This window comes from Phalangium opilio, unplaced genomic scaffold (genome assembly GCF_054372755.1).
Source record: "Phalangium opilio isolate 3A_F unplaced genomic scaffold, DU_Popi_V2 ptg000390l_1, whole genome shotgun sequence".
Lineage (NCBI taxonomy): Eukaryota > Metazoa > Arthropoda > Arachnida > Opiliones > Phalangiidae > Phalangium > Phalangium opilio.
The window spans coordinates 1,523,736-1,546,500 of NW_028324234.1; the positions used below are offsets into that span (position 1 = coordinate 1,523,736).

The 22,765-nt window shown below is 40.9% G+C and overlaps 1 protein-coding gene and 21 non-coding genes across 22 annotated transcripts; 21 read left to right on the top strand and 1 right to left on the bottom strand.

The window, feature by feature from the left end:
• The first annotated feature begins 4,023 nt into the window (after positions 1–4,023).
• TRNAK-CUU (transfer RNA lysine (anticodon CUU)) lies at positions 4,024–4,096 on the top strand. The gene has a single exon. It is a non-coding gene; the product is annotated as a tRNA-Lys (tRNA).
• A 98-nt stretch (positions 4,097–4,194) lies between these two features.
• On the top strand, positions 4,195–4,267 carry TRNAK-CUU (transfer RNA lysine (anticodon CUU)). The gene has a single exon. It is a non-coding gene; the product is annotated as a tRNA-Lys (tRNA).
• A 98-nt stretch (positions 4,268–4,365) lies between these two features.
• Positions 4,366–4,438, top strand: TRNAK-CUU (transfer RNA lysine (anticodon CUU)). The gene has a single exon. It is a non-coding gene; the product is annotated as a tRNA-Lys (tRNA).
• Positions 4,439–4,703: 265 nt separating this feature from the next.
• On the top strand, positions 4,704–4,776 carry TRNAK-CUU (transfer RNA lysine (anticodon CUU)). Its single transcript has one exon. It is a non-coding gene; the product is annotated as a tRNA-Lys (tRNA).
• A 3,708-nt stretch (positions 4,777–8,484) lies between these two features.
• On the top strand, positions 8,485–8,557 carry TRNAK-CUU (transfer RNA lysine (anticodon CUU)). Its single transcript has one exon. It is a non-coding gene; the product is annotated as a tRNA-Lys (tRNA).
• Positions 8,558–8,800: 243 nt separating this feature from the next.
• Positions 8,801–8,873, top strand: TRNAK-CUU (transfer RNA lysine (anticodon CUU)). The gene has a single exon. It is a non-coding gene; the product is annotated as a tRNA-Lys (tRNA).
• Positions 8,874–8,970: 97 nt separating this feature from the next.
• Positions 8,971–9,044, top strand: TRNAK-CUU (transfer RNA lysine (anticodon CUU)). The gene has a single exon. It is a non-coding gene; the product is annotated as a tRNA-Lys (tRNA).
• A 1,242-nt stretch (positions 9,045–10,286) lies between these two features.
• On the top strand, positions 10,287–10,359 carry TRNAK-CUU (transfer RNA lysine (anticodon CUU)). The gene has a single exon. It is a non-coding gene; the product is annotated as a tRNA-Lys (tRNA).
• A 439-nt stretch (positions 10,360–10,798) lies between these two features.
• TRNAK-CUU (transfer RNA lysine (anticodon CUU)) lies at positions 10,799–10,871 on the top strand. Its single transcript has one exon. It is a non-coding gene; the product is annotated as a tRNA-Lys (tRNA).
• Positions 10,872–11,820: 949 nt separating this feature from the next.
• Positions 11,821–11,893, top strand: TRNAK-CUU (transfer RNA lysine (anticodon CUU)). Its single transcript has one exon. It is a non-coding gene; the product is annotated as a tRNA-Lys (tRNA).
• Positions 11,894–12,331: 438 nt separating this feature from the next.
• On the top strand, positions 12,332–12,408 carry TRNAK-CUU (transfer RNA lysine (anticodon CUU)). Its single transcript has one exon. It is a non-coding gene; the product is annotated as a tRNA-Lys (tRNA).
• A 266-nt stretch (positions 12,409–12,674) lies between these two features.
• On the top strand, positions 12,675–12,747 carry TRNAK-CUU (transfer RNA lysine (anticodon CUU)). Its single transcript has one exon. It is a non-coding gene; the product is annotated as a tRNA-Lys (tRNA).
• Positions 12,748–13,185: 438 nt separating this feature from the next.
• On the top strand, positions 13,186–13,258 carry TRNAK-CUU (transfer RNA lysine (anticodon CUU)). Its single transcript has one exon. It is a non-coding gene; the product is annotated as a tRNA-Lys (tRNA).
• Positions 13,259–13,866: 608 nt separating this feature from the next.
• LOC149594226 (uncharacterized) lies at positions 13,867–19,206 on the bottom strand. Its single transcript, XM_089861294.1, has one exon. It carries the CDS (start codon positions 19,204–19,206, stop codon positions 13,867–13,869), a length of 5,340 nt encoding a protein of 1,779 aa, XP_089717420.1.
• Positions 19,207–20,190: 984 nt separating this feature from the next.
• Positions 20,191–20,263, top strand: TRNAK-CUU (transfer RNA lysine (anticodon CUU)). The gene has a single exon. It is a non-coding gene; the product is annotated as a tRNA-Lys (tRNA).
• Positions 20,264–20,701: 438 nt separating this feature from the next.
• On the top strand, positions 20,702–20,778 carry TRNAK-CUU (transfer RNA lysine (anticodon CUU)). Its single transcript has one exon. It is a non-coding gene; the product is annotated as a tRNA-Lys (tRNA).
• Positions 20,779–21,217: 439 nt separating this feature from the next.
• On the top strand, positions 21,218–21,290 carry TRNAK-CUU (transfer RNA lysine (anticodon CUU)). Its single transcript has one exon. It is a non-coding gene; the product is annotated as a tRNA-Lys (tRNA).
• A 98-nt stretch (positions 21,291–21,388) lies between these two features.
• TRNAK-CUU (transfer RNA lysine (anticodon CUU)) lies at positions 21,389–21,461 on the top strand. The gene has a single exon. It is a non-coding gene; the product is annotated as a tRNA-Lys (tRNA).
• Positions 21,462–21,559: 98 nt separating this feature from the next.
• TRNAK-CUU (transfer RNA lysine (anticodon CUU)) lies at positions 21,560–21,632 on the top strand. Its single transcript has one exon. It is a non-coding gene; the product is annotated as a tRNA-Lys (tRNA).
• Positions 21,633–21,730: 98 nt separating this feature from the next.
• Positions 21,731–21,803, top strand: TRNAK-CUU (transfer RNA lysine (anticodon CUU)). Its single transcript has one exon. It is a non-coding gene; the product is annotated as a tRNA-Lys (tRNA).
• Positions 21,804–22,072: 269 nt separating this feature from the next.
• On the top strand, positions 22,073–22,145 carry TRNAK-CUU (transfer RNA lysine (anticodon CUU)). Its single transcript has one exon. It is a non-coding gene; the product is annotated as a tRNA-Lys (tRNA).
• A 438-nt stretch (positions 22,146–22,583) lies between these two features.
• On the top strand, positions 22,584–22,656 carry TRNAK-CUU (transfer RNA lysine (anticodon CUU)). The gene has a single exon. It is a non-coding gene; the product is annotated as a tRNA-Lys (tRNA).
• Positions 22,657–22,765: the final 109 nt, after the last annotated feature.

A 22,765-nucleotide genomic window follows, 5' to 3' on the forward strand; every position in this document is an offset into this window, starting at 1 on the left:
CGACCTTAATAATTTAAGCCCTTATCTTTACGTATCAGATTTGCAAAATTATTCATACCGGACCAGAAAAAGATTAGACAATAAGGACTAAAGTAATAGACGTCAACATTTTTTAAAAGAACAGCTTCATAATGGGACGTATAATAGGCACAAGTCTTCCTATGATTTTATATCGGTTAATTTTAATAATTATGTTTACTGAAATAACTCATGGTTATAATACATATAAGTGTAAAAATTAATAAGAGATTTAAAAATGCCATTAAAAAGTACCATTAAAACGAAACTGTGAGGCGAAAATTAATTAACACCCTCCCAAAGTGCAATTGAACCATTGGGACGGTGACCCAAAGTCCGTGATTCAAATCCACTCTGGGGTTTTAAGTAATTTTCGCCTCAGGGTTTAGTAAATTAAACTGCTAAACGGACCCATACGTCATTTAAAAATAGAAGCTAATAATGAGTAAGTTCATAAGATATGTTCCATAAGTTTGTCACTGGTTACTGACTCGCTTGTCATGAAGTAACGTAGGTCATAGAATCGAGGTAAAGCGACGCCTGGTGAGTGAGGCTCTGTCAAAAGCTTAGTACAGACTTAATAGGAAGATGGAAGTCCTGCAAAATTAATTAACCGAGTGTAGGACTTCAATTCTCGCTTGTCGTTCTCGAACTAGCTCGAACTGTAAGTCTCTAGCATTGGTAGTGTCATACTTATGGAACATATATAAACTTATGGTTATAGATACGCTGGTTTCTAAGCAATCTCACCTCTCTCCTCTCTAAGCTTAACGGTCTATTTCTTCTCTATACTGCTGGACCAATTAATATAAATGTGCATTAATTTCAGATTACATGGATGAATTCGACATGATTGATTATGATCTAACACATCCACAGGGAAAGAAAGACAAAGCAAATTCTGCAGTCATTTTAAAAGCTACAAGCTCTAAAGAAAATCCCGAACCGAGCCGCTATAAGTTAACCCTTAGCCCGCTATCTCATACTCCTTACATAAATCTCAGACAAATAGAATCAACTTGCCAAGATACACTGAATGTATGAGAGTTTTGTGTCAACGTGAAATTATTCGTATTTTAAAGATATACAACCTTTTATTGATAAAGTCGGAAGCGATTATGAAGGATTTTCACTCGTCTTAAGTTTATTTTTAGTTTTGGTTAGCTAACATATTATTAACTCATGCCGAGACTTAATATAGTCAAGTCGGCTGACTGTCAAATAACAAGACTAAAACTTGGTCGTACCAGAGTTTAAATGGCGAAGCCAGCGGACTGTCTCATAACCAGACTAAAACTGAAAATCCGAGACTTAGTATAGTCAAGCCGGCGGAATGTTTCAAAACAAGACTTAAACTTGGTCGTACCAGAGTTTAAATGGCGAAGCCAGCGGATTGTCTCATAACCAGACTAAAACTGAAAATCCGAGACTTAGTATAGTCAAGGCGGCGGAATGTTTCCTAACAAGACTAAAACTTGGTCGCGCCTGATTTAAATTAATCTAGAGTAAGAAAAATAGGCTAAATTTAGAGCATTCGGAAGACTGTCAACCGACTTATAAAATTAGTAATAATAATGGGCTGTTTAGATTATTGCTTTTCGGCTTGTGTTTACATGTATTATCAGTCCCGAGTTTTTAGGACACCTAGCGAACACACGGACTGTTAAAAGACTGTACTGTGGAGCCCATGTGCTACTGGGGTTTCCTGATTGGAAGTAGCTACGCTACTTTTCCATTTAGTAATTAATTGAAATTAAAATTAACGTCTGTTTTTCTGAGTAACCTATCTTAGAGTCTCAGAAGGTTGAAATCAACATTGCTGTATTTGGATGGACGGTTTCTGCCCATAACCCAAATCATATGCGTCTTTCTTGGACCATACCAGCGTTACATGGAGATATCGGCTGAGGACCTGCACACAAGGAAAGGTTGCCTTTCATCATGCATATACCTATTCTTCAGCGATATCAGCCAACTACCATCCGGAACCAGAATCCAGTTCATTATCAAGTCTGGAGTGCAAAGCTGAGGTGCCAAGTCAAGTCAAGTTCTTCAACCACCTTAACCAATTACGACATTCATATTTTGTAAGATGCCAGCCTAGGAGTGTCCCTTTTTAACGTGTGGAGGAATGTAGCGGATGCGCTACTGAGCCTTCATATCACACATAGCTAAGCTTACATCCGGCTCCCTTGCTCTCTAATCCTAAGTTTTTTATATTAAGACTTTTTTAGCCATATCGTAGTATACGATAGGCTCTTAGTTTTACCCGAGCCGTAGTAGTAGTAGTAGTGGCCGGGGTTGTCGCTTTCGTTATCGTCAGATTTTAGCTTAAAAGGAACTTTATATAACCACAACCCACCCATAGGGGTAATTGGGCTCGGTTAGAGATTTAATTTTAATTAAAATTTTTTCAGTTCAGAACCGGGAATCGAACCCGGGTCGCTGGCGCATCAGACAGACATTCAACCACTGAACCATAGAGACTTGATAGAAACCCCGAGTTTTTTATCATTTATTTTTATCTCTAAAATGTCGGGGTGATGTGGGGTGGGCTACCGCTTAATCTGTGGGGTCGGATACTTATGAATTTGTATGTTTGGGGTTTTTATATTTATTTTCTTTCTATTTATGTGCTAATTAAATAGATAACGATTTTCCCCGTTTCCTACCGCGCTCCTCATGTGTTTCGTTCTCGTTCGGTAGCTATCGTCATCTATGTTATGTTTGACTGGAACGTTTTGGCGGTTAATTCAAATGTGGGTTTAGATAGAGCTAACATAGTGTTAAATGAGCGTTATGCGTTTGATCATTTTAGCATTGCTAAAGGTAATTCGAGGGGATAATCACTAAAATGCGTAATCACTATAACTAAACTTTCTCTTTCAAAAGTTTCTGGGCATAAGTCCTGGTAGAAATTTATAAGATGCGATAAGTGTGCATCTGCATAAGTCTATGTTGTAAACTCATCGAGGGGATTATCACTAAAAGCTATCTGTTCTTCGATTCGCCGGAATATTAGGATTACAGCATAAGTAAATTTATACGGTTATAATTTAATCACTGTTTAGAGTAGGGAATCGAGGGGCTATTAACTCTGTTTTTATTGCACGGTAAATCAATTAAGCATAGAAAAAGATAGCGCTATTCACTCATTAGGGTAAGGTATAGAGGGGTTATCCACTCATTAGGGTAGGGTTTAGAGGGGCTATTCACTCGTACGATATGGCTACTATTACGAGCCCTTGGGCCGTCTTGTTAACCTTATAATAGATTAGTTGAACATGAGTGGGATAGATGGCGTCTCATATTGCATCCTTGGTGAGCGCCCCCTATATTGAGCCAGGCCTATTGCTAGGGCTATATAAAGTCGGGTCAGCTGTGTATTAGAGTCAGAGTGTATAGTCTCATCTTGTTACAGCCTGTTAAGTAGTCTGTTTCATTAGTCATCATGATAGTATCCTGATTGAGTGGCAGTTTATCATGGATTGTTGTTGGTGTTAGTTAGCTAGTGCGGTAGGCCTTAGGCCGTATTCACCTTCTAAGGTAAGACCTGTTTAGATGTAGGGTAGAATGACCTTCTACGAGGCAATCCAGTGATTTAGTCCGTAATGACTAGTCTTCGCGCGTTTACTCTCTCAGTTCGTGCCATCACTCCAGTAGACCTACTTCGAACGCGTAAGTGTTGCTTTTATTAGCTACCTCCGAAAGGCACACCTCTAGTCTGGCGCTCTCACTTCCCATCGTATCACATGCATTGTAAATAGCCATTATCATTTATTTATTTCTTTATTTAATTATATTATGTAACAATTACTAACCCCAATTGAACCTGAATAAAAGAGTTCAAACATACTTTTATTGGTTTTGAGCTCATTGTTTCACTCTGTAACCTCGCTTTTACAGCAAATCGGTTACACGCTAAATAACAATTTTGAACTTTGCCAGTACACTTAAACTCGAGATACCCATTTACTGAAATTCAATTAAAGTCTTTGGATCCAAGCCCGGCTAGCTCAGTCGGTAGAGCACTAGACTCTTAATCTCGGGGTCGTGAGTTCGAGCCCCACGTTGGGCGCTAATTAACAATTTTGAATTTTGCCAGTACACTTAAACTCTAGATTCTCGCAAAAGATAGTCCATTTACTGAAATTCAATTGAAATGCTTCGTTACAAGCCCGGCTAGCTCAGTCGGCAGAGCACTAGACTCTTAATCTCGGGGTCGTGAGTTCGAGCCCCACGTTGAACGCTAAATAACAATTTTGAATTTTGCCAATACACTTAAACTCTAGATTCTCGCAAAAGATAGTCCATTTACTGAAATTCAATTAAAGTGCTTGGATACAAGCCCGGCTAGCTCAGTCGGTAGAGCACGAGACTCTTAATCTCGGGGTCGTGGGTTCGAGCCCCACGTTGGGCGCTAGACAACAATTTTGAGGTTTTCCCGCACACTAAAAGTCGAGATACCCGCAATAGATAACCCATTTGCTGAAATTAAAATAAAATGCTTGGATACAAGCCCGGCTAGCTCAGTCGGTAGAGCACGAGGCTCTTAATCTCGGGGTCGTGGGTTCGAGCACTTGGGCGCAGAGTGACAATTTTGAACTTTGCCAGTATACTTATACACTAGATTCTCGAAAAAGATAGTCCATTTACTATAATTCATTTGAACTGCATGGATACAAGCCCGGCTAGCTCAGTCGGTAGAGCACGAGACTCTTAATCTCGGGGTCGCGGGTTCGAGCCCCACGTTGGGCGCTAAGCAACAATTTTGAACTTTGCCAATACACTAAAACTCTAGATTCTCGCAAAAGATTGTTCATTTACTTAAATTAAGTTAAAGGTTTGTGGTTGCAAGCCCGACTAGCTAAGTCGGTAGAGCACGAGACTATTCATATCGGGGTCGAGGGTTCGAGCCCTATGTTGGGCGCTAAACAGTAATTTTGAGATTTTCCCGTACACTAAAACTCGGCATACCAGCAATAGACAAGTTGGGAAAACCAAATTATTACCTCTCCGTGTCGAGAAGATTATATAAACTTAAGTATCCAATGAAAACGTCGACCTTTTTGCCCTCATCCTTTCCCGCGCTTTGCGCTTCCGCATTTCATCCTTACTCTCAACATTATCTTCCTCCATTTTACATACAAAAGTCAAATACTCACAAAAAGAAGCGGCAAAAACCTGCTGGCTCTTTACAACCACTTAATTTGACTTAATATCCAATTTCCAACAACAATAATATACCGGTAGTTTAATTGGCAGCCTACTAGCATCGAAATTCTCATTAAGAATGGCTCCCGCGGATAAAAAAGGGCAATTTTCAACTAGCTGGGCGCAGGAATACATAGATTTTTCAACTTGGAATTTTTAACAGGCCATTTTCTGGGTCTTTCTGCTTGACTTAAATGGGAGGGGGTGTAGAAATCGTCACCCCTGACATCATGCACCATGTATTTCAACTTACAAACCACGTGATATTGACATAGCGATTCCCGCGACCTATGAGCGCCAAACCCTATTGTAAAGAAATTCTCTTTCTGTGTGCTGAACGAGTAGAAATAGAATGTAGATATTTTTTAAATTTGAATTTTTGGAGTTAAAGTTGGGGTTCACCTTGAGTAAAAGCCTATTTTTTTGTTTAGTTTGAGCTACTTTTTTACTATTATTTTTGGTTTTTAATGGCTTGATATATATTGACAACAGAAGTTTTTTGTATAAGCGTGTGAGTTATTTAGACTTTTAGAGTCGTTGCGAGAGGAGGATTTATTTTCTTGTTTGATTAGGTAAATTTTTTCCTGTGGTTTTCTTAATTTCTTTTTGTTCCTATACATGTGAACAGCCAATGAAACGCAAGGAGGGAGGCGCGGGCTGTGAAACAAAGTTTTAAGCCCATCCCCTTACATTCAATCAGTAATTAGTATGGGGTTTATGGCCTCTTAAAGATTCCAAGTAGAAAAATCTATGTATTCCTGGTGGGCGTTATCTCATTAGATTTGAAAAATATCATTTGTCTTTTTTACCAATGCCTAACCGTTTGGATTTTTTTAAAGCAATCTTAGCATCAAAAAATATTTTTTGATACAAAATAAATATTTTATATTCTTATTAAGAATAAAACAAGAGGATAAAAAAGGTCTGTCCGCTCGCAATTTTTTAAGCTTTTATCATGATTACTCTATACAACAGCAGAAGTTCATAAAATTAGCCTAGGAAGTGAACAATTACAACTCTGGTATAGCGTACGTCTCTACTGGGATAAGAACTCCTTCTAACTCCATGGAAAGGGGTTTAAATTTTTCCCCCTTTCCTGACACTGTTAGAGTGGGGCGTGACTTCTTTAGCCCATGAACGCTGGATCTCTAAAGGGTAGATTGTTTGCTTTATAAAAAAATAAAAAAAATAACGGCCACGGTTGTTAAAGGGAGGGTGAAGTAGAAAATCAAGTGATTTTTTATCGATTCTTCTACTAATTATAAGACAAGTCTGCATAGTGAAACATTCAGGAAATACTTCCGAATGATTTTAAAATTCAAATTAGGTTCAGATTTTAAGGATAATTTTAAAGAAGAACCTCCGACCAATCGCATAACGCCTCGCCTTTTTATTAACAAAATTCTCGTGGCACGCTCCATGTCTCACGCCACGATTGTCACATCGCGCCCAAATTTTATCAAATCTCGTGCTAAATTTCATTCGACACGGAACGTGCCACGAGAATTTTGTTATTAAAAATGCAGGGGGCTACGCGATTGGTCGGACGTCCTTATTTAAAATTATCCTTTAAATCTGAACCTAATTTGAATTTTAAAATCATTCGGAAGTATTTCCTGAATGTTTGACTATGCAGACCGGTCTTGTAATTAGTAGAAGAATCGATAAAAAAATCATTGGATTTTCTACTTCACCCTCCCTTTAAATAGTTTTTTTTCAATAGGTTTATGAAGAGTCATAAAAAACTGAATGACCTTGACTGTTCCAAAATTCACACCCTCATCCGTTCTCCTATGCTAAAGAGAGCTCGGTTTTACAGTGGAAGGGGGCGTTTTCGGCCAATAGTTTTTTCTCTCTCGATAGGGCAAATTTTGGCATACGAGTCGCACCTAAACCGGAGATCTGAGAAAATTATCGCGAGGTGGCGAATGTGTCGCCCCTCTTCAGTATTGCTACACAAGAGAGGGGAGTCCCAAACCCCGCTTTTGGTTACTTCCTAGGCTAATTTAATGGACTTCTGACAACAGTAACAAGGAGTATAAACCCATTAGTGGAAGCAGTATTTTTTTTCCGAAACAATCTCGCTTATGTTTATCCTCTCTAGACTTCGCTAAAAACGTATTACTACTACGTAAAATATTAATAGACAGGCAAAGATTCATACCATTAAAGAAGGAGAGCAATATTATCAATATTTTCATTTCATATACAGAGAAAAGAAATTACTATGTTTCTGAGAGGAGCTTCCCATTTTTGTTGTTGTTTTGAAAAATATATCGCAATGCACGGGCCTTGATAGATATAGGAGGCAATGAATGAAATATATCACAATGTACGCGCCTTGATAGATATAGGAGGCAATGAATGAAATATATCACAATGCAAAGGGCCTTGATAGATATAGGAGGCAAGGAAGGAAATATATCGCATGCACGGGCCTTGGTAGATATAGGAGGCAATTATAATCTCTCTCTTTGCACGAGAGGTTTGTCATTAATATTTAAATAAATATAATTATTTTTAATTATTTTAATCTTCAATAATTAACATTAATAATAGTTAAATCGTTTAAAATAAAGTTATACCTATTATCATCTCAAACTTTGCTAATATTGATGTTTAAAGTGAAGGGTACCCCTCTTGCCCACTTTCTTCAAATTTTGGGGTATATATACGATTCGTTTCCATTATAATAGTAAGGATAAAGCGCAATTGCGAAAACCTTTGGTGGCGATCCCGCCTTAGGGAGGCTAGACGTTTCTCGTAACCCTAGCTGATCGCCGCGTATGTCCTAAAACCAAACGATGATAATGGAGTAGAAGCCAATGATACAGATTGGTGTCTATGTGGAATAGACGGAAGACCAGTGGATGGTGGTGTTAGAAGGCATGTAAGTGTAGACTGGTGTCAATGTGGGATTGACAAAGAACAGAAGATGGGGGTGATTAGAAGCCAGTAAGAACAGACTGGTGTCCGTGTGGGATGGACATAGATCAGAAGATGGGGGTGTGAGAACTCAAGTAGAGTAGCCATTTCCGTGACTGTGAAAGCAGTTCGGAAATGGCGAACACGTTTGCTCCGATACGCAAACTGCGAACGCGGTCATGTGGGTGTAACAACAGACAGACAGACACACACACAGACAGACAGACACACACACAGACACGGCCGTTACAGAACCTCTCCTGGACTACGTCACACGGAGAAGTAAAAACCCGTTTACTGAAATTCAATTAAAATGCTTGAATACAAGCCCGGCTAGCTCAGTCGGTAGAGCACGAGACTCTTAATCTCGGGGTCGTGGGCTAGAGCCCCACCTTGGGCGCTAAACAACAATTTTGAGGTTTTCCCGTACACTAAAACTAGAGATACCCGCAACAGATAACCCATTTACTGAAATTCAATAAAATGCTTCGATAACGGTAATAGTTAGTATAGGGTGCTGTAGGTTAGCTGTGGCATAGGGGCTAGCCACCACCCCTCTATGCATTGTAAAGGGGCCCACCTGTAAATAAGTCGAGAGTTGACTTAGTGTGGACGTCCCTTCCTAGACCAAGCTTAGATACAGGCCCGACTAGCTCAGTCGGTAGAGCACGAGACTCTTAATCTCGGGGTCGTGGGTTCGAGAACAACGTTGGGCGCTAATCAACAATTTTGAACTTTGCCAATACTTAAAACTCTAGATTCTCGCAAAAGATTGTTCATTTACTGGAATTCATTTAAAATGCATGGATACAAGCCCGGCTAGCTCAGTCGGTAGAGCAAGAGACTCTTAATCTCGGGGGCGGTGGGGTCGAGCCCCACGTTGGGCGCTTTGTGACAATTTTGAACTTTGCCAATACACTAAAAGCCGGTTTTCACGGGGCGAAAATCGGGGCGAAATCGGGCGAAAACCTGCCGCCACCGAAAAGTCTCTTTTCGCCGGAGTAGACTGGAGCTCTACTTCTTGGCCGCCGAATATTGTCGCAGCCAATAATAGGGCCGTATGATCGTACGTCACTCTGACGTCGTTTCTCGATCTTTTGGGGGTTTTTTTTTTGGTAAAATAAAATGGCGGCCGCGATGAAGTTGAGAGTTTTAAAAAAGAATGTGAACAATGAAGATTTTATCGAGAAGATTCCCTCATTTCTCTGATGAGATTAGAAAAACAGCCTTGTTCTTTTCTCTTTCGAAATATATTTCTCACCCATATGGATTTTTTATACTTGCGATTATTCCTATTTAACACCTGAGTAGCCAATATTATAACCGCAAGGTTAATAACTCCTAAATTGGCTCTAATTAATGCTTGGCTATTGTTATCCATTTTATTTTTGGGAATATAAATAAATAATCAAGCAGACCATAGAGCAGACGACTGAAAGAAGAGAGGAAAAAACAGGCTAGACATCAGTCTGGGAAATAGGGATATTTTTTAAACTAGTCCTTGGGACCAGTGACCCCCCAGCGTCCGAAATAATAAACTGGTCTCCGAACTGGTCCCAGCCTTTGCTCTCCTATAGATTTGCAATTAATAAACTGGTCCCGAGGACCAGTAACCCCCACTTCTTGAATTAAAAAACTAGTCCAAGCAATTAATAAACTGGTTTTGGACCAGAGGAAGTGTGCTATTTCCCAGACTGCTAGACATACGGAATTCTCTAAAAATGGAAGTTCAATAAAAAATAAAATAAAGCAGACGACAGAAAAGGGAGAGAAAAAAATATTGCTCGCCGAAAAAACGGCTCTGTGAAAACCTCTCGCCGCAGTGATAAGCAAAATTTCGGTGCGAGAAAGCGGAATTTTGCGCCAAATTTCGATCTCGTGAAAACCAGCCTTAAAACTCTAGATTCTCGCAAAAGATTGTTCATTTACTAGAATTCATTTAAAATGCATGGATACAAGCGCGGCTAATTCAGTCGGTAGAGCACATGGCTCTTAATCTCGGGGTCGTGGGGTCGAGCGACACGATGGGCGCTAAACAAATATTTTGAGGTTTTCCCGTACACTAAAACTAGTGATACCCGCCACAGATAACCCATTCACTGAAATTCAATTAAAATGCTTGGATACAAGCCCGGATAGCTCAGTCGGTAGAGCACGACACTCTTATGCTCGGGGTCGTGGGTTCGAGCCCCACGTTGGGCACTAAGCAACAATTTTGAACTTTGCCAATACACTAAAACTCTAGATTCTTGCAAAGATAGTTCATTTACTTAAATTAAGTTAAAGGTTTGTGGTTACAAGCCCGACTAGCTAAGTAGGTAGAGCACGAGACTATTCATATCGGGGTCGAGGGTTCGAGCCCTATGTTGGGCGCTAAACAGTAATTTCGAGGTTATCCCGTACACTAAGACTCGACATACCCGTAGTAGAAAACCCGTTTACTGAAATTCAATTAAAATGCTTGGATACAAGCCCGGCTAGCTCAGTCGGTAGAGCACGAGGCTCTTAATCGCGGGGTCGTGGGGTCGAGCGACACGATGGGCGCTAAACAACAATTTTGAGGTTTTCCCGTACACTAAAACTAGAGATACCCGCAACAGATAACCCATTTACTGAAATTCAATAAAATGCTTGGATACAAGCCCGACTAGCTCAGTCGGTAGAGCACGAGACTCTTAATCTCGGGGTCGTAGGGTCGAGCCCCACGTTGGGCACTAATCAACAATTTTGAACTTTGCCAATACTTAAAACTCTAGATTCTCGCAAAAGATTGTTCATTTACTGGAATTCATTTAAAATGCATAGATACAAGCCCGGCTAGCTCAGTCGGTAGAACACGAGACTCTTAATCTCGGGGTCGTGGGGTCGAGCGACACGTTGGGCGCTAAATAAATATTTTGAGGTTTTCCCGTACACTAAAACTAGTGATACACGCAACAGATAACCCATTTACTGAAATTCAATTAAAATGCTTGGATACAAGCCCGACTAGCTAAGTCGGTGGAGCACGAGGCTCTTAATCCCGGGGTCGTGGGTTCGAGCCCCACGTTGGTCGCTAAACAACAATTTTGAGGTTTTCCCGTACACTAAAACTATATATACCCGCAATAGATAACCCATTTACTGAAATTCAGTTAAAATGCTTGGATACAAGCCCGGCTACCTCAGTCGATAGAACACGAGTATCTTATTCTCGGGGTCGTGGGTTCGAGCCCCACGTTAGGCGCTAAACAAAAATTTTGAGGTTTTCCCGTACACTAAAACTAGAGATACCCGCAACAGATAACCCATTTACTGAAATTCAATGAAATGCTTGGATACAAGTCCGACTAGCTCAGTCGGTAGAGCACGAGACTGTTAATCTCGGGGTCGTGGGTTCGAGCCCCACGTGGGGCGCTAATCAACAATTTTGAACTTTGCCAATACTTAAAACTCTAGATTCACGCAAAAGATTGTTCATTTACTGGAATTCATTTAAAATGCATGTATACAAGCCCGGCTAGCTCAGTCGGTAGAGCACGAGACTCTTAATCGCGGGGTCTGGGGTCGAGCCCCACGTTGGGAGCTTCGTGACAATTTTGAACTTTGCCTATACACTAAAACTCTAGATTCTCGCAAAAGATTGTTAATTTACTAGAATTCATTTAAAATGCATAAATACAAGCCCGGCTAGCTCAGTCGGTAGAGCACGAGGCTCTTAATCTCGGGGTCGTGGGTTCGAGCCCCACGTTGGGCGCTAAACAACAATTTTGAGGTTTTCCCGTACACTAAAACGGGATATACCCGCAATAGATAACCCATTTACTGAAATTCAATTAAAATACATGGATACAAGCCCGGCTAGCTCAGTTGGTAGAGCACGAGACTCTTAATCGCGGGGTCTGGGGTCGATCCCCACGTTGAGAGCTTCTAGACAATTTTGAACTTTGCCTATACACTAAAACTAGTATACCCGCAATAGATAACCCATTTACTGAAATTCAATTAAAATGCTTAGATACAAGCTCGACTTGCTCCGTCGGTAGAGCACGAGGCTCTTAATCTCGGGGTCGTGGGTTCGAGCCCGAGTTTGGGCGCTAATCAACAATTTTGGACTTTGCCAATACACTAAAACTCTAGATTCTCGCAAAAGATAGTTCATTTACTGGAATTCATTTAAAATGCATGGATACAAGCCCGGCTAGCTCAGTCGGAAGAGCACGAGACTCTTAATCTCGGGGTCGTGGGTTCGAGCCCCAATTAAGTTGGGCGCTAATAAACAATTTTGAACTTTGCCAATACTTAAACTCTAGATTCTCGCAAAAGATTGTTCATTTACTGGAATTCATTTAAAATGCATGGATACAAGCCCGGCTAGCTCAGTTGGTAGAGCACGAGACTCTTAATCGCGGGGTCTGGGGTCGAGCCCCACGTTGGGAGCTTCGTGACAATTTTGAACTTTGCCTATACACTAAAACTCTAGATTCTCGCAAAAGATTGTTAATTTACTAGAATTCATTTAAAATGCATAAATACAAGCCCGGCTAGCTCAGTCGGTAGAGCACGAGGCTCTTAATCTCGGGGTCGTGGGTTCGAGCCCCACGTTGGGCGCTAAACAACAATTTTGAGGTTTTCCCGTACACTAAAACGGGATATACCCGCAATAGATAACCCATTTACTGAAATTCAATTAAAATACATGGATACAAGCCCGGCTAGCTCAGTTGGTAGAGCACGAGACTCTTAATCGCGGGGTCTGGGGTCGATCCCCACGTTGGGAGCTTCTTGACAATTTTGAACTTTGCCTATACACTAAAACTAGTATACCCGCAATAGATAACCCATTTACTGAAATTCAATTAAAATGCTTGGATACAAGCTCGACTTGCTCTGTCGGTAGAGCACGAGACTCTTAATCTCGGGGTCGTGGGTTCGAGCCCGAGTTTGGGCGCTAATCAACAATTTTGGACTTTGCCAATACACTAAAACTCTAGATTCTCGCAAAAGATAGTTCATTTACTGGAATTCATTTAAAATGCATGGATACAAGCCCGGCTAGCTCAGTCGGAAGAGCACGAGACCCTTAATCTCGGGGTCGTGGGTTCGAGCCCCAAGTTGGGCGCTAATCAACAATTTTGAACTTTGCCAATACTTAAAACTCTAGATTCTCGCAAAAGATTGTTCATTTACTGGATTTCATTTAAATTGCATGGATACAAGCCCGGCTAGCTCAGTCGGTAGAGCACGAGACTCCTAAATTCCGGAACATGGGGTCGAGCCCTACGTTGGGCGCTTCGTGACAATTTTAAACTTTGTTGTAATTCGAGTCGTCAGGGAAATTATTAGACGTTAGTTTAATTGTAAAAACTAGAAAATGAGGTAAATTTATTGAGCAAAAATTGGTTACATGTTTACAGCTCGGTGGCTAGTACAAGAGTGATATTTTTAGAGAGGGTCAAAGTAAAAAGTCCTCTCTTCTTTCAAAAAAGGGGGAGGCACTCCTATTTTTAGGTAAAAGTATTCGAAAAAGGTTAACAAGCGCGAACTTTTAGGGTTAGATAGTGATCTAAAAAAAGGGGAATGGCTCCATACTGGGTGGTCGGTTTATCAGTTCAATAACAAAAACAAGTCGTCGCGTGCGATACCTTCAAACTAAACAAGTCGTCGCGATACATAAAAGTAAACAAATCTCAACATCATCCCCGCGCAATGACATTGTCATTCATGTTTCTAGTCATTAACTTCTAATTTGCAAAGCAACTGAACTGGCCTTTTTATGATGTTTCCGTTCGTGGTTTTTAACGAGCATGATCCAATGAGACCATCACGTCCTCGAAATACTTCAGTTATTTTTCCCATCTTCCACATGGATCTTGGCCTAACATCTTCTGTGATTAAAACCACGTCATTCACTTCAAATTCTTTGGTTCCCTTAACGAACTGACTGCGATGGGCTGAACGCAACTCAAGTAGATACTCCTTCCTCCATCTTCTCCAAAAGGAGTCTAATAGAGTCTGTCTATAGAGCAGTCTTTTCTTCAAGTCGTTTTTCTTGAGTTGAACTTTCGTAAAGGTTCTCGGTGGTAGTAACGTGACCTTTCTTCCGGTAAGAAAGTCCGAGGGAGCTAACGGAACTGGTTCGTCCTTGTCATTCATGACGTAAGAGAGGGGGCGGGAGTTCAAAACGGCTTCTGTCTCACTTAGAGTAGTCTGGAACTCTTCGAAGCTTAAAGAAGTTTTTCCCAAATTTTTACGCAATGCCGTCTTCACTGTTCTAACAAGCCTTTCCCAGTATCCACCCCACCAACTGGCTCTTTCAATTATGTAGGTCCACTTTATTCCTTCTTGACCAACATAATTTTGTACGGGTGGTTCTTTAGTTAGCTTAAACAATTCTTCCAAGTCATTTTCGGCCCTTTTAAAGGTCTTTGCGTTATCTGATTGAATTTCAGAGCAGATTCCTCTTCTCGCAAAAAATCTTCTTAGAGCTAGGAGAAACTTGTCTGTCGTCAAGTCTGTAACGAGTTCTAGGTGAATAGCCCTTGTTGTACTACAGGTGAATAGAGCTATGTAAGCCTTCTTTGATTCTTTTTCAATTTCGACGTAAACTGGGCCCGCGAAGTCAATACCTGTGACGTCAAATGGTCTTGATTCTAGCATTCTTTCTTTAGGCAAAGGTGCTGTAGCTACAATAGGAGGTTTGGCGCTATACCTTTTGCATGTCATGCATTTCTTTAGAATAGATTTGGCCACTTGACGACCTCTGATCACCCAAAATGTTTCTCTAAGATGAGTTAAAGTTGCAGATAGACCTCCATGCATTGACTTCTCGTGGTGATACAAGATCTGTAGTTTTGCCAAATAATGTTTTTCTGGAATTATATAGGGATGTCTTTCGGCATAAGAGAATTCTGCTAATTTTAATCTTCCACCAACTCTTAGTGCTCCCTCTTCGTCAAGGAATGGAGAGAGGTCGTAGAGTTTGGATTCTTTCGGTACAATTTTCTTAGCTTCAAGAATCTTCAATTCAAGACCGAAAGCTTCGGCTTGTGATCGCTTGATCCAATACAACTCGGCCTTTCTAAGTTCATCGCTATCGAGTGATGTTTCTTTCTTCTTTTCATTTCCTTTCTTGCAGTTTTCTATAAATCTCATAATCCAAGCAGTAATGCGAATTACCCGCGAAAGTTTGCTCTTGTCTTCAAGATTGAAAAGAGGCTCGTTGATTTCCATGACGCATGGATTTTGAATTATTTCATCAAATTTCGGTCGGAGTTCTTTGTTGACGATTTCAAAGTTTTCTGTTACTTCTGATGGCTTGGGTAATTCAACTTCTGTTCTTAAGAATTCTGGACCAGTCCACCAACTCGTATTTTGGAGTAGGTCCTGTAACTTCATTCCTCTAGTTAGGAAATCTGCCGGATTGTACCTTCCGGGGCAATGTTTCCAAGTGCTTGGTTCAGAGCCTTGCTGAATTTCACGAACTCGGTTCGCTACAAAAGGTTTCCATCTATTGGCGCTTCCTTGAATCCAATTCAGGGTGATGGTTGAATCAGTCCAGTAAAACATTCTTGGGTTAAGTTTGGAAAAGTATTCTTTAGTGTGGTTCATTAAGCGAACAGCAATCACCGCTCCCATTAATTCAAGGCGTGGTAGCGTTATCTTCTTCAGGGGTGCTACTCGTGTTTTGCTGGTTACGAGTATCGTTCGGATCTTTTCGTTCTTCGTTTTAAATCTTAGGTAGAGAGCAGCTCCGTAAGCCTTCTCACTGCTGTCAGAGAAACAATGTAGTTCTACGTTCCTTATGATTCCGTCTTCAGCTTCTTCAAAGTAATATCTTGGAATGTATACCTCATTTAAGGCAGGTAGTTCTTCACACCACTTGTTCCATTTCTCTTGGATATCTGAAGGTAGACTCTCATCCCAGTCTGTACCTCTTTCCCAGATCTCTTGGAAAAGACATTTTACGCGAATGATAAAAGGGGCCAAATATCCAACAGGGTCAAATATTCTTGAAGAAGCCTTTAATACAAATCTTTTCGTGTCCTTTCTTTCTTCAAGGAAGTTAAGAAGATCCGTAGCGTCAAACTGGATGACATCTTGTTCAGGATTCCATTTTATTCCCAAAACCTTCAATAGAGAAAATCCATCTTGATGTTCTGTTAATTCTTCCTTTTCTTTCATTGTTTCATCCCAATTTCCTCTTAATTCGCTAGAATTAGTCTTCCATTTGCGGAGATTCATGTTGGCTTCCATCATAATTTCTTTAGAGTCCCGCGTAATTTCTAGGGCCTTTCTCACATCATCTTCACCCCCAGTCAAATCGTCTACATACAGAAAATGTAACAAGAGCTCGTAGACCTCAGGGTGCGTGTTCTTGTACTTTTCAATATGATGTCTAATTGTTGCAGCGAGGAGAAAGGGACTTGGAGAAACGCCAAATAAGACTCTCGTCATTCTCAAAACCAATGGCTCAGTTGCTTCTTGGGGGTTTTCTGTCCAAAGAAATCTGACCACGTCTCTATCCGATTCCGCCAGGCTAACTTGCAAAAATGCCTTTTCGATGTCGGCAGTGAAAGCAACCTTTTTCATCCTGAATGTGATCAACTGCTTCAATAGATCCGTGTTCATGGTTGGACCGGTATAGAGACATTCATTAAGAGAGGGGTGTCCTTCTTCTTTCGCAGAACCGTCAAATACTACTCTTAATTTCGTACTCGTTCTTTGCTTGTCAATGATTGGATGATGCGGCAAGTAGAATACTTTGTTTGTGGAATCTGGCATCAATACTTTCTCGGCGATTCCTTGTCTTAGATAATCGTTTATGACCTTCGAATATTCTAAGTATAGCTCTGGATTCTTAATGAATCTTTTCTTAAAACTTTCGAAACGCTTTCTGGCATTGCCATAATTTGTTGAGGAAAGTTCCTTTTCTTCTCTCCACGGGAGGTTTACCTCGTACCGATTATTTTCAAACTTGATTGTAGATTTAAATAATTCGATTGCTTTCCCTTCTTCAGTGGATTCCAGCGAATCTGTCTGGTCAGATATTCCAATCGCGTCCAGTTCCCATAATTTTTTCAACTGTTGTGAAGCTAGTTCTTCTTCAGTCTCTAGAGACGTAACAGAAAGAACTGTTACGGAATTAACGGCAATCTCTTTATCCGAGCCTTCAGAAAATCCGTGGACAGTCCATCCAAAAATTGTTTCTACCGCTGCTAGTCTTTGTGTTAAAAATTCCATTCTTCCGGTGACTACCTTCCAATAATATTCGCTTCCTATGAGAAGATCTATTTCTTTCGATTCTAAATTTTCGTCCGCCAATTTTAATCCTCGATTGTTCATTTCTTCTTGTAGTATTAAGCTAGGAATTTGCAGCGTGCCAGAGCATAGCTTAGGAGATTCTAGGGCTTCTATTGTTAATTCATTTTCTGTTTCGAGGTCCTTTAAGGTTAACCTGACTCGTCTTCGTTTAACTATAGTAGGAATGGTCGATTCAAAGGCGAATATTTTCACGTTTTCTATTCCCATAGTTGGCAGGTTCAATTTTCTTGAAACGTCTTCGCGTATAAACGTACGCTGGCTACCGTCATCAAGAAAAAGTCGAATATTCATGGATGAATCTTCATGAATAGCAAGAACACCTGCAGTTTTCAGGTAAACCACTTCTTCCCTTCCTTCTCGAGCGAGAGGGGCGCAGTTTTGGCTTAATGTTTGTTCTGCTTCCCTCTCCTTGCCTTTGTCCGGAAACTTCATTTCACAAACCGAGACTTCGTGTCTCTTTTGGCATAGTGGACAGCTCAATTCGGCCTTACAATCTCTCGCTCTATGTCTGTACTGCATGCATATAAAGCAACGTGCTTTTCTTCTCAAAATATCCTTTCGTTCGGTAGCGCTGTATGACGTACAATCCTTGGTCTTGTGGGTAGTTTTTTCACAAAAAATGCATTCTAGTTCTGGATTTACCTCTACATCCTTGGAGGCGTTTACGTGTAGCACCGCTGCGGTAGGTATTTTCATCCTTGGCGCGTTTTCTTGTTTGAAATTTCTGGCTTTAAAACGGTCCTGGTGACTGTTTTGTGGAAACTGGGGTTTCTTGGGTTGCAAACTTTTCCATGATCCTGTCAGAATAGCGTGCCTTTCTTTTCCTTCTATTTCTTGTCTAACAAATTCCAGAATTTCCTCTCCTCCATAATCATCATCATCTGGATGTTTTCTATCAAATTCGTAAGACATTTCGTCTGGTATAAGGGTTCTTAAAAGCGGCATGAACATGACGTCATACGAGTTTAGTGGAACCCCCATAGTTTCTAGACTACGAATTTGAACTTCTATCCGATCGTACAATTTCCTGAGTCCTTTAATATCATTCATATCCTTGACGGGGTTTTCACTCAAGAGATTTTTCATGTGAGAACTCTTGATAATCCTTGTTCTCCCAAATCTATTCTTGAGTTTATCTACTGCTTTCTTATAATTAGCAGAGGTTAAGGAGAAACCAGCTATTGAGCCTGCGGCTTCTCCTCCAACGTATGACCTTAAGTATCCAAACTTAGTGACGTCATCTTCTGCAGTGTTGTGGATGGCCATTTCAAATTGGGACCAAAATCCATTCCACTGACTTGGATCTCCCATAAATTTTTCAATAACCAATTTAGGTAGCTTAATGGATGGGGTTCTTCTTTCTTGACTATGAACGGAACCGTTTCCATTTGCGGAAGGGTTGATCGATGCATAATCAAGTGTAGGAAGTCTTCTACTTTCTATAAATTCAGTCAATAAACATTTTACTCTTACTATTCCTTCTCTGTAATTTTCAGCATTTTCCATTTCCTGGTTCAAGGTTTCTTCGTCTTCGGATAAGTTTATAATTTCTTCGTCTAATCCGAATAACAGTTTTTCTTTGGCACTTAACTGTTCATAGTGAACCTTCATGTTGGAAACTGTGGTCGATGGTGAATTTACTTCTCTTTCTATCTTGTTAATTAGCGTTGTGGTCATTCGTCTTAAAGTGGTTCTCTTTTGTTTCATCATTCGTAATCCAGTATCGTCGTCTATTTCGTCTGCCATGTCGTCGATTCTTCTAGCGTAATTTCACAATCACCTTAATTGTTCCTTGTAATTTCAGTTCTTTCGTCTTTCTTCGTTTCGGGTCGTTTCGGGAACAATAAAGATTTCATCGGGAAATTTCACTCATTTTAATTAAATCTAACTATTATCTAAAGGGGTTCCCCGGTTTCGGCACCATGTTGTAATTCGAGTCGTCAGGGAAATTATTAGACGTTAGTTTAATTGTAAAAACTAGAAAATGAGGTAAATTTATTGAGCAAAAATTGGTTACATGTTTACAGCTCGGTGGCTAGTACAAGAGTGATATTTTTAGAGAGGGTCAAAGTAAAAAGTCCTCTCTTCTTTCAAAAAAGGGGGAGGCACTCCTATTTTTAGGTAAAAGTATTCGAAAAAGGTTAACAAGCGCGAACTTTTAGGGTTAGATAGTGATCTAAAAAAAGGGGAATGGCTCCATACTGGGTGGTCGGTTTATCAGTTCAATAACAAAAACAAGTCGTCGCGTGCGATACCTTCAAACTAAACAAGTCGTCGCGATACATAAAAGTAAACAAATCTCAACAAACTTTGCCAATACACTAAAACTCTAGATTCTCGCAAAAGATAGTTCATTTACTTAAATTAAGTTAAAGGTTTCTGGTTTCAAGCCCGACTAGCTAAGTCGGTAGAGCACGAGACTACTCATATCGGGGTCGAGGGTTTCGGCCCTATGTTGGGCGCTAAACAGTAATTTTGAGGTTTTCCCGTACACTAAAACTAGAGATACCCGCAACAGATAACCCATTTACTGAAATTCAATAGAATGCTTGGATACAAGCCCGGCTAGCTCAGTCGGTAGAGCACGAGGTTCTTAATCTCGGGGTCGTGGGGTCGAGCGACACGTTGGGCGCTAAACAAATATTTTGAGGTTTTCCCGTACACTAAAACTAGAGATACCCGCAACAGATAACCCATTTACTGAAATTCAATTAAAATGCATGAATACAAGCCCGGCTAGCTCAGTCGGTAGAGCACGAGGCTCTTAATCTCGGGGTCGTGGGTTCGAGCCCCACGTTGGGCGCTAAACAACAATTTTGAGGTTTTCCCGTACACTAAAAGGGGATATACCCGCAATAGATAACCCATTTACTGAAATTCAATTAAAATACATGGATACAAGCCCGGCTAGCTCAGTTGGTAGAGCACGAGACTCTTAATCGCGGGGTCTGGGGTCGATCCCCACGTTGGGAGCTTCTTGACAATTTTGAACTTTGCCTATACACTAAAACTAGTATACCCGCAATAGATAACCCATTTACTGAAATTCAATTAAAATGCTTAGATACAAGCTCGACTTGATCCGTCGGTAGAGCACGAGACTCTTAATCTCGGGGTGGTGGGTTCGAGCCCGAGTTTGGGCGCTAATAAACAATTTTGGACTTTGCCAATACACTAAAACTCTAGATTCTCGCAAAAGATAGTTCATTTACTGGAATTCATTTAAAATGCATGGATACAAGCCCGGCTAGCTCAGTCGGAAGAGCACGAGACTCTTAATCTCGGGGTCGTGGGTTCGAGCCCCAATTAAGTTGGGCGCTAATCAACAATTTTGAACTTTGCCAATACTTAAAACTCTAGATTCTCGCAAAAGATTGTTCATTTACTGGAATTCATTTAAAATGCATGGATACAAGCCCGGCTAGCTCAGTCGGTAGAGCACGAGACTCCTAAATTCCGGAACATGGGGTCGAGCCCTACGTTGGGCGCTTCGTGACAATTTTAAACTTTGCCAATACACTAAAACTCTAGATTCTTGCAAAAGATAGTTCATTTACTTAAATTAAGTTAAAGGTTTCTGGTTACAAGCCCGACTAGCTAAGTCGGTAGAGCACGAGACTACTCATATCGGGGTCGAGGGTTTCGGCCCTATGTTGGGCGCTAAACAGTAATTTTGAGGTTTTCCCGTACACTAAAACTAGAGATACCCGCAACAGATAACCCATTTACTGAAATTCAATAGAATGCTTGGATACAAGCCCGGCTAGCTCAGTCGGTAGAACACGAGACTCTTATTCTCGGGGTCGTGGGTTCGAGCCCCACGTTGGGCGCTAAACAACAATTTTGAGGTTTTCCCGTACACTAAAACTAGATATACCCGCAATACATAACCCATTTACTGAAATTCAATTAAAGAGCTTGGATACAAGCCCGGCTAGCTCAGTCGGTAGAGCACGAGACTCTTAATCTCAGGGTCGTGGGTTCGAGCCCCACGTTGGGCGCTAAACAGAAATTTTAAGGTTTTCCCGCACACTAAAACTGGATATACCCGCAAGAGATAGCCTATTTACTGAAATTCAATTAAAATGCTTGGATACAAGCCCGTCTAGCTCAGTTGATAGAACACGAGTCTCTTAATCTCGGGGTCGTGGGTTCGAGCCCCACGTTGGGCGCTAAACAACAATTTTGAGGTTTTCCCGCACACTAAAACTGGATATACCCGCATTAGATAACCCATTTACTGAAATTCAATTAAAATGCTTGGATACAAGCCCGGCTAGCTCAGTCGGTAGAGCACGAGACTCTTGATCTCGGGGTCGTGGGTTCGAGCCCCACGTTTGGCGCTAAGCGACAATTTTGAACTTTGCCAATACATTAAAACTCTAGATTCTGGCAAAAGATAGTTCATTTTCTTAAATTAAATTAAAGGATTGTGGTTACAAGCCCGACTAGCTAAGTCGGTGGAGCACGAGGCTCTTAATCTCGGGGTCGTGGGTTCGAGCCCCACGTTGGTCGCTAAACAACAATTTTGAGGTTTTTCCGTACACTAAAACTAGATATACCCGCAATAGATAACCCATTTACTGAAATTCAATAAAATGCTTGGATACAAGCCCGACTAGCTCAGTCGGTAGAGCACGAGACTCTTAATCTCGAGGTCGTGGATTCGAGCCCCACGTTGGGCGCTAATCAACAATTTTGAACTTTGCCATTTCTTAAAACTCTAGATTCTCGCAAAAGATTGTTCATTTACTAGAATTCATTTATATGCATGGATACAAGCCCGGCTAGCTCAGTCGGTAGAGCACGAGGTTCTTAATCTCGGGGTCGTGGGGTCGAGCGACACGTTGGGCGCTAAACAAATATTTTGAGGTTTTCCCGTACACTAAAACTAGAGATACCCGCAACAGATAACCCATTTACTGAAATTCAATTAAAATGCTTGGATACAAGCCCGGCTACCTCAGTCGATAGAACACGAGTATCTTATTCTCGGGGTCGTGGGTTCGAGCCCCACGTTAGGCGCTAAACAACAATTTTGAGGTTTTCCCGTACACTAAAACTAGATATACCCGCAATAGATAACCCATTTACTGAAATTCAATTAAAATGCTTGGATACAAGCCCGACTAGCTCAGTCGGTAGAGTACGAGACTCTTAATCTCGGGGTCGTGGGTTCGAGCCCCAAGTTGGGCGCTAATCAACAATTTTGAACTTTGCCAATACTTAAAACTCTAGATTCTCGCAAAAGATTGTTCATTTACTGGAATTCATTTAAAATGCATGGATGCAAGCCCGGCTAGCT

What these genes read in the sequence shown, in the direction of transcription:
- LOC149594226 (XM_089861294.1), bottom strand. Translation starts at nt 19,206, where the DNA reads ATGGCAGACGAAATAGACGACGATACTGGATTACGAATGATGAAACAA.